The sequence below is a fragment of the Lithobates pipiens genome, unplaced genomic scaffold (genome assembly GCF_037356315.1).
Source record: "Lithobates pipiens isolate NorthernLeopardFrog02 unplaced genomic scaffold, aLitPip1_a1.2 Scaffold_19, whole genome shotgun sequence".
In the NCBI taxonomy this organism is placed as follows: Eukaryota; Metazoa; Chordata; class Amphibia; order Anura; family Ranidae; genus Lithobates; species Lithobates pipiens.
Window position 1 is genome coordinate 240,578,487 of NW_027507764.1, and position 15,856 is coordinate 240,594,342.

Sequence of the window (15,856 nt, forward strand, 5' to 3'; positions counted from 1 at the left end):
TGAGGTGCTAAAATGGCAGGGCAGTACAAACCCCCCCCCCCCCCCAAATGACCCCATTTCGGAAAGTAGACACCCCAAGGAAATTGATGAGGGGCATGTTGAGCCCACTGAATATTTTGTTTTGTCCCAAGTGATTGAATAATGACACAAAAACATAAGTTTACAAAAAGTTGTCACTAAATGATATATTGCTCACACATGCCATAGTTATATGTGGAATTGCACCCCAAAATATATTCTGCTGCTTCTCCTGAGTACGAGGATACCACATATGTGGGACTTTTTGGGAGTCTAGCTGCGTACGGCACCCCGAAAACCAATCACTGCCTTCAGGATTTCTAAGGGTGCAAATTTTTGATGTCACTCCTCACTACCTCTATCACAGTTTTGAAGGCCATAAAATGCCAAAATAGCATAACAAATCATTAACAAATCAAGTTCCTGCATAGGTGGAATGCTGAGGTCCTAGACTACTGACTTAAGGCTGAGTTCATACATTTGCGAACTGGATGCGGGTTTGCCCCGCAACCAATTTGCATTACAGGCAAGTGTGACTGGCTATTAATGGAGCTGGTTCACACATGCCGGGGCAGCCGTGGTATGGATTGAAAAATGATCCGATGCCTGTTTGGGTACGGATCAGGAGCAAATTCAGACAATTCGAACCTGAATTGTACCTGAACCAGTAAACAGACACAAACCCCGAGGCCGGACATATGTGAGCCTGAAGGAGGATATCCAGTTTCTGTAGTTCTCTAGAAAATCATTACACTTTAGAAGGCCAGTGTTAATTCGTTTTCACATACTTAGCAAGGTCTGCTGTATCAGTTCCCTTAGTCCTTGTTGGGACAGGTGTTAATTCTCTGGTGCTGGAGGTGGTGGTGATATCTAATATCTGGTGTTTTTACGTCTTGGAGGAATTTGTACATAGCACAATTCCGTTTATTTTAAAATAAATTGCACAAGCTAGTAAGTAACCCCCACACAGACGCCCTCTGTTGAAGTCGGAAGTGACAAAACGTGTCAGGGCGTGGCCTACACGACGTTCCCGGAAGTGACAAGTGCGTTCCACCGCTAACCAAGATCCAGAAAGTCACCCATTGTGTCTGCAGAGGAACACATGCTGATGACCCTGGCGTTGGGAGACACGGTGAACACACTACTTTTAAATGCTGTTTTTCATTTGTAACAATGTACGCAGATTATTATATGGGGGTTACTTACTAGCTTGTGCAATTTATTTTAAAATAAACAGAATTACGCTATGTGCAAATTCTGCTTTGTTTTATGACATTTATGGAACACTATTGAAAGCTGGACCCTAGTGGATGACGTATGAATTTTTGGATACCTAGAGAGGGAATACCTCCTTAAGGCTTTTTACTCAACTTTGTCTGGTGAGTTTAACCCCCTAAGGGGGATGTGTTACACACTGTGAAATCCTGCCATTACCTGGAGGAAGTGATACTAACAGCACTTTGAAACAACCACCGTTATCACCTTGCAACGTTGAATACATCACTACAGTCACCTTTTCTGCACAATAAGGACTTTTCCATTTTAACTTTATTTGGTTATCTTTTGGACATTATTTTAGAGCGCTGTTTTAATACAAAAATTATTCTGAGTTTTCATTAACTAATTTTTGTATTACTTGTAATATAATTACTATACTTCAAAACGGCTGCTAAGGTTCTGACCTGTTTGGTATTTTTGTAATAACTTGACAGATCACAAACTTCTGTGATATATATATATTTTATTTATTTATTTTTTTTGGATTTCTGGTTCCCTGCATCAGGCGCTGAGCGGTGTATTATAGGCCGTCTCTGAACACACCTTGCTTTCATTTTCTTTACATCCTGCCTGAAGCTTAATTTTGGATACCACATTTCACACACGTCAAACAGATGCAATTCCTTTATAAATATTCTTTAGAAAAATGTACAAATATACAAGCTACCATACAGTTGCGAGCGAAACTGCTCTTCATCAGGCTTATTTGGCTGTGTGTGATATCCTAATACAAAAATCATGCTTTTATCCTAAACACCAGGTGCTTGCATATTTGTACATTTTTCTAAAGAATATTTATAAAGGAATTGCATCAGAGCAGTTTTTTTAAGCACGGTACATTATATAGAAATATACAAGCACACCCTTCCTCAGCCACAAAGGACTGTCTGTTGAAAGATAACCTGGGAACTGTAACAAAGTACATGGACTGCCTATGATATCCAAGCTGGTCACAACCGATAGGAAAAAGGTATTTGAATTTAAGTGGATGTAAAGGCAGAGGATTTATCTTAATGCATTCTATGCATTAAGATAAAAATCGTTCTGTGTGCAGCAGCCCCTTGAATACATGTACCTGAGGTCCCTCTAGATCCAGCGATGTTGCAAGAGTGTCTTGGCTGCCCGGGACTCCCCTCCTCATTGGCTGAGACAGCAGTGTGGCACCATTGGCTCCCACTGCTGTCAAAGACAGTAAACCAATGAGGAGAGAAGGGGTGGGGCCAGGCAGCAGAGAGGCATTTCTCTCACTGAACAATAAAAGAGGATTGCTCAGAGATGGATTAACTCTTTGTGGCAAGACTGGGCTCAAATGATAGGAAATCTTATACACTACATTATGACATCAAAAAAACATTTTTTTCAGGATTACATCCACAAGGTATTTGAGAGAATGGTGAGGGACTTTATACAGAAGTTTGTTTGCGATAAAGGCGTTATAAGTAACAACCAGCGTCGATTTTTGAAAGACCATGCTCGTCAGTCCAACCCGTTATTATCCTAAAGGATTGGGAGGTGTTTGAGAGATTTAGCAACAGCATGCAATGCGAAGTAGCAACTAATAAAGCTAGCAAAATACGTTGATTAATTAAAAAGGGAATACTTTCCACTTTTTAGAGATACATTTTTCTGCCCCTTTACAAAACACTAGATTGGCCTCATCTTGAATATACAGTTCACATTTGGTCACCAGCACTCAGGAAACACACTGTTTAATTAGAGAGTTCAGCGACAACAAAATTATTAAGGTGGGTGGAGGACCTTAGCTATGAGGATAATTTATATAAACTACAGAGAAGAGGTGAGGGGGGATATGATTAACGTACAAAAACATCATAGGTGACTTTAGAAAAGGATAAACTGTTTACTCTAAGATCCCTAAAGAGAACACGTGGCTACGATCTGAAGTTAGAAGAAAGGAGATTTAAAGCGATTGTAAGGCTTCGGTTTTTGTTTTTTTTGTTTTTGTTTTTTATACATGTCATACTTGCCTCCACTGTGCAGCTCGTTTGGAGAATGGCCCCGATCCTAGACTTCTGGGGTCCCTCGGCAGCTCCTCCTCTTATCAAATAACCCCCTAGGAGAAGCGCTCTCCCAGGGGGTTACCTTGTGCTCCCAAGTCAAGCATCTGCACTGCTATCAATCTAGCCAATCAAGAGCCAGGACACCGGTGCAGTGAGGGAAAGCGTGTCTCTGCCGAGTGAATGAAAGGGCTCAGGTAAGTAAAACGAGGGGCTGGTCACTGCCAGAAATTTTTCACCTTAAAAAAACAAAGGGTTTACAACCCCTTTAACCCTGAATTATGGAAAGTGTTATTTAGTGTTAGAGCAGTAAAAATGTAGAACTCCCTCAGGAAGTGGTACTAGCAGAAAGTATTGACAACTTCAAAAAACTTTTAGCTTTCTTCTTCAGGAAGCAGAATAGCTTGCTTTTAAACATTTATTTTGAAATGAATGTAATTTCCCAAAAGAAAACCAATTTCAAAGTTAGAAACTCATTAATTTGAGAAATATATTTTTTCTATCCTGCTCCTTCGAATTCTCTCCTCACTAACTATTCGAACCTTGAACCAACGTTCCTAAAAATAAAATTTTTGTATGCCCAGTTTTACTCAAACTTCTCCTACTCCCAGCCCACTCGTTGATTGAAAAAATCCTTACAAATTATATTTTATTACAGATTATGCTATTTATCATTTACACACTACTACTACATTAATAGATTTACCAAATAATTTTCTCCATGTTTTAATTTCAGCATCTGAGTCACTTCCCGTATGTTGTGGAGGTATGTTTCATTTGAGCAGTTACTTGAGAACGACACGGATATAATCCGCTCTGTTATAAAAGTGAGGTCAAGTTCTCCTTCCTCCATGTTGCAATTAAAGTCCACGTTTCTGCAATTAGAAAATGAAAAGTATTATTTTTCCTTCTTTAAATTTCCTTTAGAATCATAATACAAGTACAATAGTATACAGATACATTTAGAAATTATATCAAGAAAAAATGTATAAAAAAAAAATATGAAAAATAAATAAAATAAAATGATAAAAATTTAAGTAAAAAAATAAATAAAAATATAATAAAAAATAAATGAGAAATAAAAAGGGGGGGCATGGGGGCGAGGACTATAGGTAGATGCCTTTAAATTAATCACATAGATTCTTGTGTTGAGGTCATGGCTGAACATTTCCATTATTTAAAATAAACATTTAAAATTGAAAACAATGGGTACATTGGATATTGTATATCTCCTCAAATGGTTCTTACATTAAAAGGAGTGTGTGTGGTTAAGTGCATCCTCAAGGGAGGAAATAAGGAGGGGGGTTGGGGGAGAAAATTCAAGATTATGGAAGAAGCACAGTAAAAAGGTCAGAAAAAGATGAAATCAGGCCAAATCAGGTATCCCTGTGCCAGTTGAGAGTGAAAGAGAGATCGTAGTTATTTTGATTAAGTGCCTCAACAAATGCCAATAGGAACACAAATGTCCATGTCCAAAAAAATAAATAGAAGATATCATCGGTGTACCTGCGCCACAACAAAAGCGTAGCGCAGATGCATCGAGCAATCGTCCGAGGCAAAAACCTCCCACTCCCACCCCCCTCCCAAGTACAGGTTTGTGTACGATGGGGCACACTTGGTCCCGTCACCACACCCTGCGGCTGGAGGTAGTGGGAGCCATGAAAGGTAAAAGCATTATGGGTCAAAATTAAATGCAACATTTCAGTAATAAACATGTTATATGATATTGTATCTAGGTCTTTTTCGTTCAAAAAGAGTGATGTCATTTCAATTATTTTGTGGTGAGGTATACTTGAATACAGAGCCTTCACATCTATTGAGGCCAAAATTGTACTGGGAGGTACAGATAGGCCCTCCAGCACAGTAAGGACATGAATGGTGTCCTTTAAATAGGTAGGTAAACTCTCCACGTGAGCACGCAGGTAGTTGTCAATAAGGGAGCTGGCTTGCTAGGTGAGGCAGCCAATTCCCAAAATGATGGGTCTACCTGGTGGTTTGCAGAAGGATTTGTGAGTTTTAGGTAAAGTGTAAAACGTGGGGGTAATGGGATGATGAATTTTCAGAAAGTCCAGTGTGTTCTTAGATATTAAACTTCGGGACAAAGCTCCATCAATAATCCTGAAGAACTCCTGCTGGTAATCGCGGATCCTCATAGAGATATCCGACGGTTTCAAAAGAATATTGTGTCATGAATCCTTGATTTTATTGGTTTTAGGTCCAGGTATATTTGTTTCTTTTAACACATACTTTTATACTGAAATTTTCATCCCCTCTCAGTTATAGCAGCCAGTTTTGGGTTAATACTACGGCTTGCTGGGCTGTTTTTTCTTTTTTAATTAGCTAGCGAAGTTAATACCTGATACAGTCATACTGGCCTAGCCACTGAATTTTGATCAGTGTGTGGACAACTTTAAATTGCATGATGCGCAGGGAAAAAAAAAACAAAAAAAAAAACCAAGCAAACTTTGCTAGGAAAAAACTTGATCTATTTTAAACCCCCTCATTGAAAAAAATATATATATTATTTGAACCCTGACTGGGTGTGGCAGAAAATGTCATATTTCTTGAAGCTCAGCATTGCTACAGTAGATATTGGAAATGATGTGCATTTCCATTACATGGGACAGGTACCGATCGTGTATGTAAAAGGTTAACTGCAACCCTTGCATTAGCCAACCCCAGCAATAATCTCTCAGTGTGCTGGCACTTAGATTATTTTTAACGAAAGCTGGAAAATCTCTATGCAGGTTGAGGCTGAGAAAGCGATCATCACTGATGGCAATGAGAAACAGACTGCTGTGGTCAAAACTAACAGACTGAAATGTAAAAGGTTGTTTAAAAAGTAAAATAGCTTGTATAGCTATTACATATATCAGTGTTTTTTTTATTATTTCCAAAAGTGGCATTTTCCTTTAAATATATTTTAAATTATGGGGGGGCCCTAGCGCATGGAGGAATAAGACGTGCTTCTCTGGAGCTCCTGCACACACCAGAATACATACAGCTCTCAGCGCTATCCGGACCCATTTAAAAGGTCGGTAATGGGGAGGAGAGGTGGGGGAGAGGGTCACCAGTCCCCCGACCCGCACAAAGATGGCGAAATCAACCGATTCTTTACCCGATTAGGGCCGAATCCTCACAGGCCCCCCCCCCACTTCCAAGATGGCACCGTCCCGCTTATCCAGCTCTCATGCCTCCCAGCACTCCACACCATATATGAAAACCAGACAGCGCGCCAGGTCCCCAGCTGAATCCGAAAACGGATCCATTCCCCTGAATCTCATCGCTCCTCCAGCAGCTGGGACATGGAAGCATACATTAAGGCCCTGCCGACCAGACATGATTGAGGTCTGTGTGCAGAGGCTTGAAAACTCATAAGCAGGAGATATCAGAACTGCGCAAGGGTGTTACAAACATACTGGAGGATGTGGAACACACCATGGAGGAGACTGTTCATATGTTACAGTCGCATGATGCCATTTTGAGCAAACATACTGTGCAGATCCAACAAATTATGTACCACCAGGAAAATAGGGCCAGGCGTAACAATATATACGCATCCGTGGCCTCCCAGAGTCGGTGGAGACCAAAGACCTGACCCCTGCAGTCATCGCCATGTTTAACAAATTACTCCAAAAATCCAAAGATGCCCCTTTGGAACTTGATCGTGCACACAGAGCCCTCGGCCCGAAAAACCCAAAACTGGAGCACCCCAGAGATGTGATCTGCAGGGTGCATTTTTATGCAATTAAAGCTGCCATAATGCAAACAGCACGCACGAGGCCATACTCTTCAAAGGCACCCAGGTCTCTCTACTCCCAGACCTCTCCAAGCTCACACTGGACATGCGACGTGCCCTGAAACCACTCACGGGGGCCCTGCAATCAAAACAAATCAAGTACCGCTGGGGCTTCCCGTTTAACCTCTTTGCCTCCAAGGATGGGAAGTCAGCAACACCGGTGTTTTATTCTTTCCCATACAGGTTTTTGAATTGTTAGTATGGTAAATGTATTTACTCTCCACTGGTCATATATTTTGTTATATATTGCTTACCCTCTCCTGCTGTGGGATGTATGCCCCCCCCCTCCCCCATTTAGTTATAAGAGTTATAAATATCTAATGCTGGTAAAAGGACCCTGTACGGCATTTGGTATGCAGGATGGACCCCTGGGACTATCCTCCCTGGAGGCTATCCCTCCACATTATAATTTATCCCTGGCAAAAAAAGGACCCTGTACTCACTGCAAATAACTAAATAAGCCTTGCCCTGCTGCCCGGTGTGTGCGGGCCCCTCTATGCACCTGCCGTGACCCCCCCACTTAGGGTTATCAGTGCCCATAGTGGCTTTAGCGGACATGTTGTTCACAATGCACATAGTACGGCCCTTGAGGCCACATTTTTCTGTCTTCCTCCTTTTCTTTTACTCTCTACTTCCCCTCACACCCTCCCACTACTCCCCTGCCATCACTTAACGTTCTCTGCCCCTCTCTTCCCCCACCCCCCCCTTTTCCCGAGATGGCGAAATTTGGCAGACATCTCGCAAACACTCTCCAACCTCAGCAAGCGAGGAAACCCATCCCCCTCATCAACTCCCCCAAGAAAGTGAAAATACAAACAGATATCGCTGACTAATTTCGCCACTTCTACTCCCTGCCAACCATCCCATCCCCGGATGTCGAAAAATTAGATTCCCCCTTACAGAAGCGGAATTCCAATTGGCCATAAAAACCCTGAAAAACGGGGGCGTGGCCTGACCTTGCATGGAGTAGGACGTGTGTCTCCGGAGCTCCGCCGAGTAATCCTGTCTCCCGCGCTGATCCTGTGACACCACAGCACAAATACTTACCTGAACACGTCTGGAAGGCTTCCCTTCATCCCGGTGGACATGTCTCCCTCGAAATCCCAGCGATCGGCGGCAGCGCGGCTGTCTCAATACCGCCGACATGTGAGTGAGGAGGGGGAGGAAAATGGCGGCGCAGAGGAGACGGGAGGGCCGCGTGCAGCGGGAGACACGGACAGGCTTCTTGAAGCCATTACATTGTGCCGCACGTCCCTACATCCCAAATTGAAGAAGTGCAAATGGACATCTCTTTAATAAGGCAGGATTTTCAGAAGCTGCGTGACCGGGTGAGGGAAACAGACCCGTATTAGCAATGTGGAGGACGCTCTCCCGCCACTGCAAAATGATGCTGACCACATGCAGAAACAAATAGACCTCCTGCTTGCTAAGCAGGACGAAATGGAAAATCGCATACGCAGATGCAACATCCGATTGATCGGTCTTCCGGAAGGGGCTGAAGGTAAAGACCCCACAACTTTTCTAGAACACTTGCTGATAACTACCTATGGCCGAGAGTCTTTTTCCCCCATGCTGGCGGTTGAACGCGCGCATCGTATGCGCCCAGGCCTCCACCTCAAGGTGCACCTCCGCGCACCTTCATTGCAAAGCTCCTGAACTATAAGGATAGAGATGCTGCCCTGCGCATGGCTAGGGAAAAGGGTAACATCCCTGTAGGCAATACTAAAGTTGCAATCTTTCCTGATTTTTCTGCGGACGTCCAGAAACGCAGACAGAGTTTCCTGGAGGCCAAAAGATTGCTACGTGCACAACAAGTGAAATACTCTATGCTATTCCCAGCGCGCCTCAGGGTGGAGGCCGGAGACCGGGCACTCTTCTTTGAACAACCCAGGGAGGTCATAGCATGGTTGGAACGCAGAGCGCCTCAGGATAGAGCTGTCTGAGAACCTGTGGGACGGGTGAGCTAAACACCTTTTTACTTTTCCCCTGGTGTCCTGGAAATATGACATGTTACCTGATCTCTTTATCCTGCTCCAGCATCGCTGGGATGCTTGCATCTGTGGCGTCCGATACTTTTATGCCCTTTCTACTTTGAGATATGCTGGACTTTCCGACTTTGGAACTGATAGGGGAAGAACTTTTACGCCTGCTGTTGGTGTCAACGTTCATGGAACAAGTTTTTTCCTTTTTTTCTTCGTGTCCCTATTGAGGGACTTTTTCTGCATTACATGCCTGTTAGTTTTATTTCAACAATTTGGGGGGTTTTTTTTTTCCTTCTTTTTTCTCCCGGAGCAAGGGGAGACATGTTAGTCCTACGGACTAATTGTATGGTGCAGCGGAAAACTGCTCTATTGTCTGCTGGGACTTCTTATTGCCATGGGGGAGTTGGTCACTGGGACTGGACAGCAACGGACACTTTTGCCTCTCTACACGGGTCACCGCTGTATGCCGTTATGCAGGGTGCTCTACTTTACCTGGCCTTCTGGTACCGGTGGCCACGACCCTTTTTCAGATTTATTGTTCTAGGTTTTCTTTCTAATTCAATGAAACTGGTTTTCCCAGCCAGGCATGTTTGGTTTTTGAGGGAATATACCCGCACAAGTTGGGGTAGGTGCAGGGTAGGGTGGGGGGAGGGGGGTGGATTGGTTTGGGTTTACATGCAGAAGATTACTATGAACAAGCTGGAGTACGTAATTGGACTATGTGTTGCTTTTGCCAAATGTTTTTTACAACTACTGACCATGCAGTCCCTGTTTGGGCTCGATCAAGCACAATTGTATTGGGGTGCGCTTACAGGAGGGCTGTTAGGGGGAAAGCTGAATGCACTCATTACTGTATATGACTCTATATGGCATCTATACGATTTCTTACCTGGAACGTGAGGGGCCTGCGTGATAAAATTAAGCGCGCGGCAGCCTTCACGTTCCTCAAGAAGCAAAGGGCAGAGGTGATGGTGTTGGTTGAGACACATGTGGAGGGTGGACTGCAGATGGCCCTTAAGCGCCCTTGGATTGGGTGGGCATTTCATTCCACCTACACGTCTCACTCGAGGGGGGTTTCGGTACTTGTAGCTAAGTCTGTCCAATTTGAACTTTGCGAAGTTCTTACTGACCCGCAGGGCAGGTTTGTTTTTCTACATGCTAAATTGTATGGGGAACCCTACCTTATTATGGCCTTTTATATCCCCCCTCCATTTAACATGGCGTTGGTTGTTGAGGGACTGTCTTTTATGTCCAGACACCCGGCGGTTCCTGTCATCTGGCTGGGGGATTTTAACACTACGCTTAATCCTTCCCTGGATAGGCTCAAACCCCCCCGAGTTGATGGTGGGGCAGGCTGGGACCACTAGGCTGTCCAGGCTCTTGGCCACCATTCATCTTGTGGACACTTGGAGACACAAATTCCCTCAAAAGAAAGAGTATTCATGCTTCTCACCCACACATGGTTCTCTATCACGTATTGACTTTATATTAATATCTCAACAACTCATTCCCAGACTCAGGGAAGTATTGTTTTGCCCCAGACTGCTTTCGGACCACAGCCCCTACTCTGTAGTGCTTGACGTACCCCTGGGTAGGCCTCCGCGGGCGTGGCGGTTAAATCCGTTCTGGCTGACATTATTACCCGAAGATGACACTATTGAGGCGGAGTGGATAAGATTTTTTGAGGACAATGACCACACGGCCTCGGCTCAGGCCGTGTGGGATGCATTTAAACTACATGCTCGTTCGGTACTGACTACCCACATTAATAGGCTCAAGGCTGATTCGGCTACTGCCTTTACTGAGGCGGATTTGAGCTCCATGGAACACACCTACATAAACGACCCGTCTACGGCAAACGCCGATGCACTTAGACTACAGTCGAGAGTGGTTTCCCAACTGCACCATGACAAGGCTCGACAGAAACTTTTTTTTACCAAACAAAAATATTTTGAATCCGGGGAAAGAGCTGGTAAGTTGCTAGCATACTTAGTGCATAAGGAAGACAGACCCCCGATTGTTATCTCTTTGCGTGGACAAGGAGATACAATGATCACGGACCCTTCTGAGGTAACGGCTAGATTTCGGGACTTTTTTGCGGACTTATACACCACTACAGTATCCGACGACACCACTCCGATGGACAGCTTTCTAGCTCAGGTTTCCCTCCCCCAAGTCACTGAGGAACAGGTGCAGGCTTTGGAGGCTCCCCTGACCACCGATGAAATAGTGTGTGCTATTGCGGAATTTGCAAGATCCAAGTCACCGGGGTCAGATGGTCTTCCCATTGAATTTTATTCCCGTTACCAAGAAATACTGGCGCCTCGGCTTCTCGCCCTCTACGGGAGTCTTTTTGATACACTGACACTGCCTCCATCCATGAGGGAGGCAACGATAGTTTTGATAGCCAAGCCTGGAAAAGATCCAGGTTTCCCAGAATCCTACCGCCCAATCTCCCTATTACAGGTAGATATTAAGATTTTAGCTAAGCTACTTGCTACTCGATTGAACGGAGTGATCCTTACCCTGATTCAGGCTGATCAGGCAGGCTTTATGCCGGGTCGGAACACGTCGTTCAATCTACGCAGGCTCTATATTAATCTAAAGACAACACATGAGGCGGTGGGTGAGCGGGTGGTGGTGTCACTTGACACGGCTAAGGCATTTGACTCTGTGGAATGGGGATATTTGTGGAGGTGTCTCGAAGGATACGGCTTTGGCCCTAACTTTATCCGGTGGGTGAAGCTCTTGTATTATCACACAACGGCCAGGGTGGTGGCAAATGGGTGGTCCTCCCGGGCGTTTGACCTCAGTAGGGGTACCAGGCAGGGATGCCCACTGTCCCCACTACTTTATGCCTTGGCTGCAGAACCTTTAGCGGTGTCGATCCGTACAAACCCTGAGATCAGGGGACTGACGGTGGGTCAACTAACGGAGAAAATCAGTCAATATGCTGATGACATGCTGTTATACTTGGCAGACTCTGGCCCTTCCCTCGCAAAGGCCCTGCACATGATAGAGTGGTTTGGTAGCTTTTCCGGTCTTCGTATAAACTGGGAAAAATCCCAAATCTTACCTATTGACAGTTTTCCACAGTCAGAATCTCAGGCCAGTCTGCCTCTTCAGCGAGTGGGAACTATTAAATATCTGGGTGTAAATATCTCTAGGACTCCGGCAGATTATATTGCACTGAATATAGACCCTTTATTCTCCCTAGTGCGCACCAAGATTCAAGCCTGGTCTCGTCTCCCCCTTGGGGTTTGGGGGCGCGTTAATCTTATTAAAATGGTTTTATTACCTAAAATACTGTATGTGTTGTGGCACGCCCCGGTATACTTACCGTTAAAATATTTTAAATCCCTTGAAAGTTTTCTTAGGCCCTTTGTATGGGGGAATAATAGGCACAAGCTTGCTTGGCAGGCTTTGAAAAGCCCAACTGATATGGGGGGCATGGCTCTTCCAGATCTAAATCACTACTATGTTGCCTCACAACTGTCTCAACTTTTTAATGTGGACAAGACTGATAAACAACGGTTTCTTACCCTTCTCTGCCCCACCTGGGCACAAATTGCAGATGATCCGATAGCTGCTGTCTCGACGGGGGTTGGGAGCTCTACACTAGAGGCAGGTAAACACTCCATGCTTTTTCACTACAGAAGGATTTGGGATCTGGCATCCACTAAATTAAATGTTATGTCACCAAATGACTATACACCACTCTGGCATAACAAAATTGCCAGAACTTCAAAAGATCCAGAGTGTTCAGGTATGGGTATCGAGGGGAATATACTACATGCATCACCTGCTTCACCATGGCACTATTAAAACGTTCCAGACGCTGCAGGAGGAATTTGGTATCCCAAACACTATGCTATTTCAGTACCTTCAGGTTCAGCATGCACTTAGGGCACAATTTCCGCAGTCATTGCCTCAGCCTGCTCCCAACCCTATTGTCGCCATAGTGAAGGATACTGATCCCAAAAAGCTTATCTCGTGCTTCTATGGTATGCTTGCGGCCCCCATCTCGGCGAGACTGGCATATGCTCTAAAGTCCCGCTGGGAGGGTGATGTAGGTGAGCTGACAGACGAGGAATGGGAGGAGGCTCTGGAGACGTGCAAGCTGGTGTCCCCTAGGCTCCAAGACAGGGTTTCTCAAATTTACATAGTGCACAGAGCATACCTCACCCCCCTTAGGACCGCCAAATATAATACGAATCAATCTGTGTTCTGCCCGATATGTACTGTTGAGACTGGGACATTCTTCCACCTTATCTGGTCTTGCCCCCAACTGCAGGAACTTTGGAAACAAGTAGTATCATTTCTACATGACGTTATGGGCTCACCCTTGGCCCTCGACCCCAAACCCTGTCTCCTAGGGATATTCCCCGACGTATTGGACAAATTTACCAAAACCTTCCTGCAGGAAACCTTGTTTTCTGCTCGAAAAGTGATAGCTAGACAGTGGATGAGACCACTTCCGCCCAGGGTGGAGGACTGGAAACGGGAAGTTAATTTCACGCTCCCATATAAAAAATTCATATATAAAAATAGGGGATGCCCAGCTAAATACAATAAAATTTGGGATAGATGGTTGCAAGAGGCTGCTACGTGTAATCAGGAACTTTGATGTAATGTTGAAGTAAATGACATGTCTGTGCTATGACTTTGCTTGACTGTGATCCATACTGTCTACTGCAACGGAGAAATGTTTCTTTATTTACTGTTATGGTTATGACGCAACACCTTTTGATTGTTCGGTATTAGCCACTGTGATTGTACTCTCTGCAATAATGTTCAATAAACAATACATGTTTAATGAAAAAAAAAAAAAACCCTGAAAAAAACGGTAAAAGCCCTAGTCCAGATGGGTTTTCACCACGTTTTTATAAGACATTCCTACAACTGCTTGCCCCCCTCCTAGCAAAAGCGTTTAATGCCATAAACGATACCCTTACTCCCTCTCCTGCCTTACTCCAAGCCCAAATAGTGGTCATCCCAAAACCTGGTAAAGATCCCTCTTTATGCTCCAACTACAGACCGATATCCCTCTTAAACATTGACTTGAAACTCTGCCAAAATCTTAGCTAATTGCATTTCCCCACTACTCCCCGAGATAATACATAAAGATCAAGTGGGCTTCGTCCCAGGCCGTGAAGCCAGGGACAACACCACCACCACCAAAACAATACACCTGATGGCCTTTGAACAAAAGAACCGCATCCCAACCTGCCTTCTCTCCTGTGATGCAGAGAAGGCCTTCAATAGGGTCAGGTGGCCCTTTCTCCGAACCGCCCTCTCGCAGATAGGCCTAGGCCCAAACATGCTCATATCATGTCCCTCTACTCCAAACCCTCGGCTACAGTCCTGATGAATGGAGCACAATCAGAGAAGTTTATTATTTCCAATGGAACCAGACAAGGCTGTCCCCTTTCCCCACTCCTGTTTGCCTTGGTAATTGAACACCTAGCCCAAGCCATCAGGGCCAACCCAAATATACAAGGCATACGTACCCCTTCCTCTCAATACAAACTTTCTCGCACTCAACTTCAGCCCATTACTTACGAAACTTAGGCGTCTTGCAGACAGTAGAATGGAAAGACCAATTTCATGGTTTGGACACATGAACGCCTTAAAAATGGATATTCTCCCCAAGCTCTTATATTTATTTCAGGCCCTGCCAATTGCCCTTCCATGCGCACGCTTCGCTCCATGGCCATCACATTTGTGTGGAGGGGCAATCATCCAAGACTGAAACATAAGCTGCTGTGTTCCCATACCTCTAAAGGGGGGGCAGGCCTTCCAGATTTTAAAACTATCACACGTCAACTAGAACTGGTCTCTAGAAGTCTGGAATGGTTCCCCCGTCCCTTATCCAAAGGTTCTACCCTGGTAGAACAAGATCTCTCCATGACCGACCTCCAGGCACTGCTTTGGGGAAATGAACAAACACAAATCCCTTTTGACGCCATCTCCCCTTACTAAAGACACGCTTACAATTTGGTACCGCAAAAGGGAGAACTATGCGCTTTCAACCAACCCGAGTCCTCTCACACCGCTCTTTGACAACCCGGCCCTCCCAGAAGGTAGCTTGACTTAAACACTTTACAACTATAACAGATCCTCTTGGCAAACTGCACAGCAATTTGTCCACAGTACCTCGGGCACTTTTGTAACTTACCGACCCACCACAGCCTCTAACAACGTGGCTCACCCGTTTTCACCTGACCTCATACTGCAAGAAACTTCATAACTCCAAAAAGATCCACAGACCTCTTACGAACTTTGAACAACTATGCTCACTTCCAGAGACCCCCAGACACACCCTTTCACTGATCTATAAAATGATACTAGATCATACCTACAGTACCCTACCTAACTATACGAAACTTTGGTCAGAGGAGCTGGGGAGGAACATATCAGAGGGAGAGTGGAGTAAAGCTTTTATATTTACTCGCAAGTCATCTATCTCGAGCTATACTCAGGAGAAAAATTACAAGTTGCTGGGTCGGTGGTATCGGGTGCCAACCAACCTCAGGATCATGTACCCCTCGGTCACCGACAACTGCTGGAGATGTAGTTCTGCAAAAGGTACATACAAGCACATCTGGTGGGATTGTGACCATTCTGGATCCAGATCCATCACATTTACTCCAAAATGTATGACAAACCCCTTACTCCCTTCCCCCTGCATCGCACTCCTCTCCATACTACCTGGTACTGTCAAATCCCAAAAACACAGCCTCCTGAAATTTTTCTTAAGT

The 15,856-nt window shown here is 44.7% G+C and overlaps 1 protein-coding gene across 2 annotated transcripts in view; it reads right to left on the reverse strand.

The window, feature by feature from the left end:
* Positions 1–15,856, reverse strand: part of TNS3 (tensin 3) — a 457,447-nt gene that overhangs the window by 380,572 nt on the left and 61,019 nt on the right. For both annotated transcript variants that reach the window (XM_077491841.1, XM_077491842.1), the window contains exon 2: positions 4,021–4,189. In XM_077491841.1, coding sequence (XP_077347967.1) covers positions 4,021–4,167 — 147 coding nt within the window. In that variant the 5' untranslated portion in view covers positions 4,168–4,189. The remainder of the gene's footprint in view (positions 1–4,020; positions 4,190–15,856) is intronic.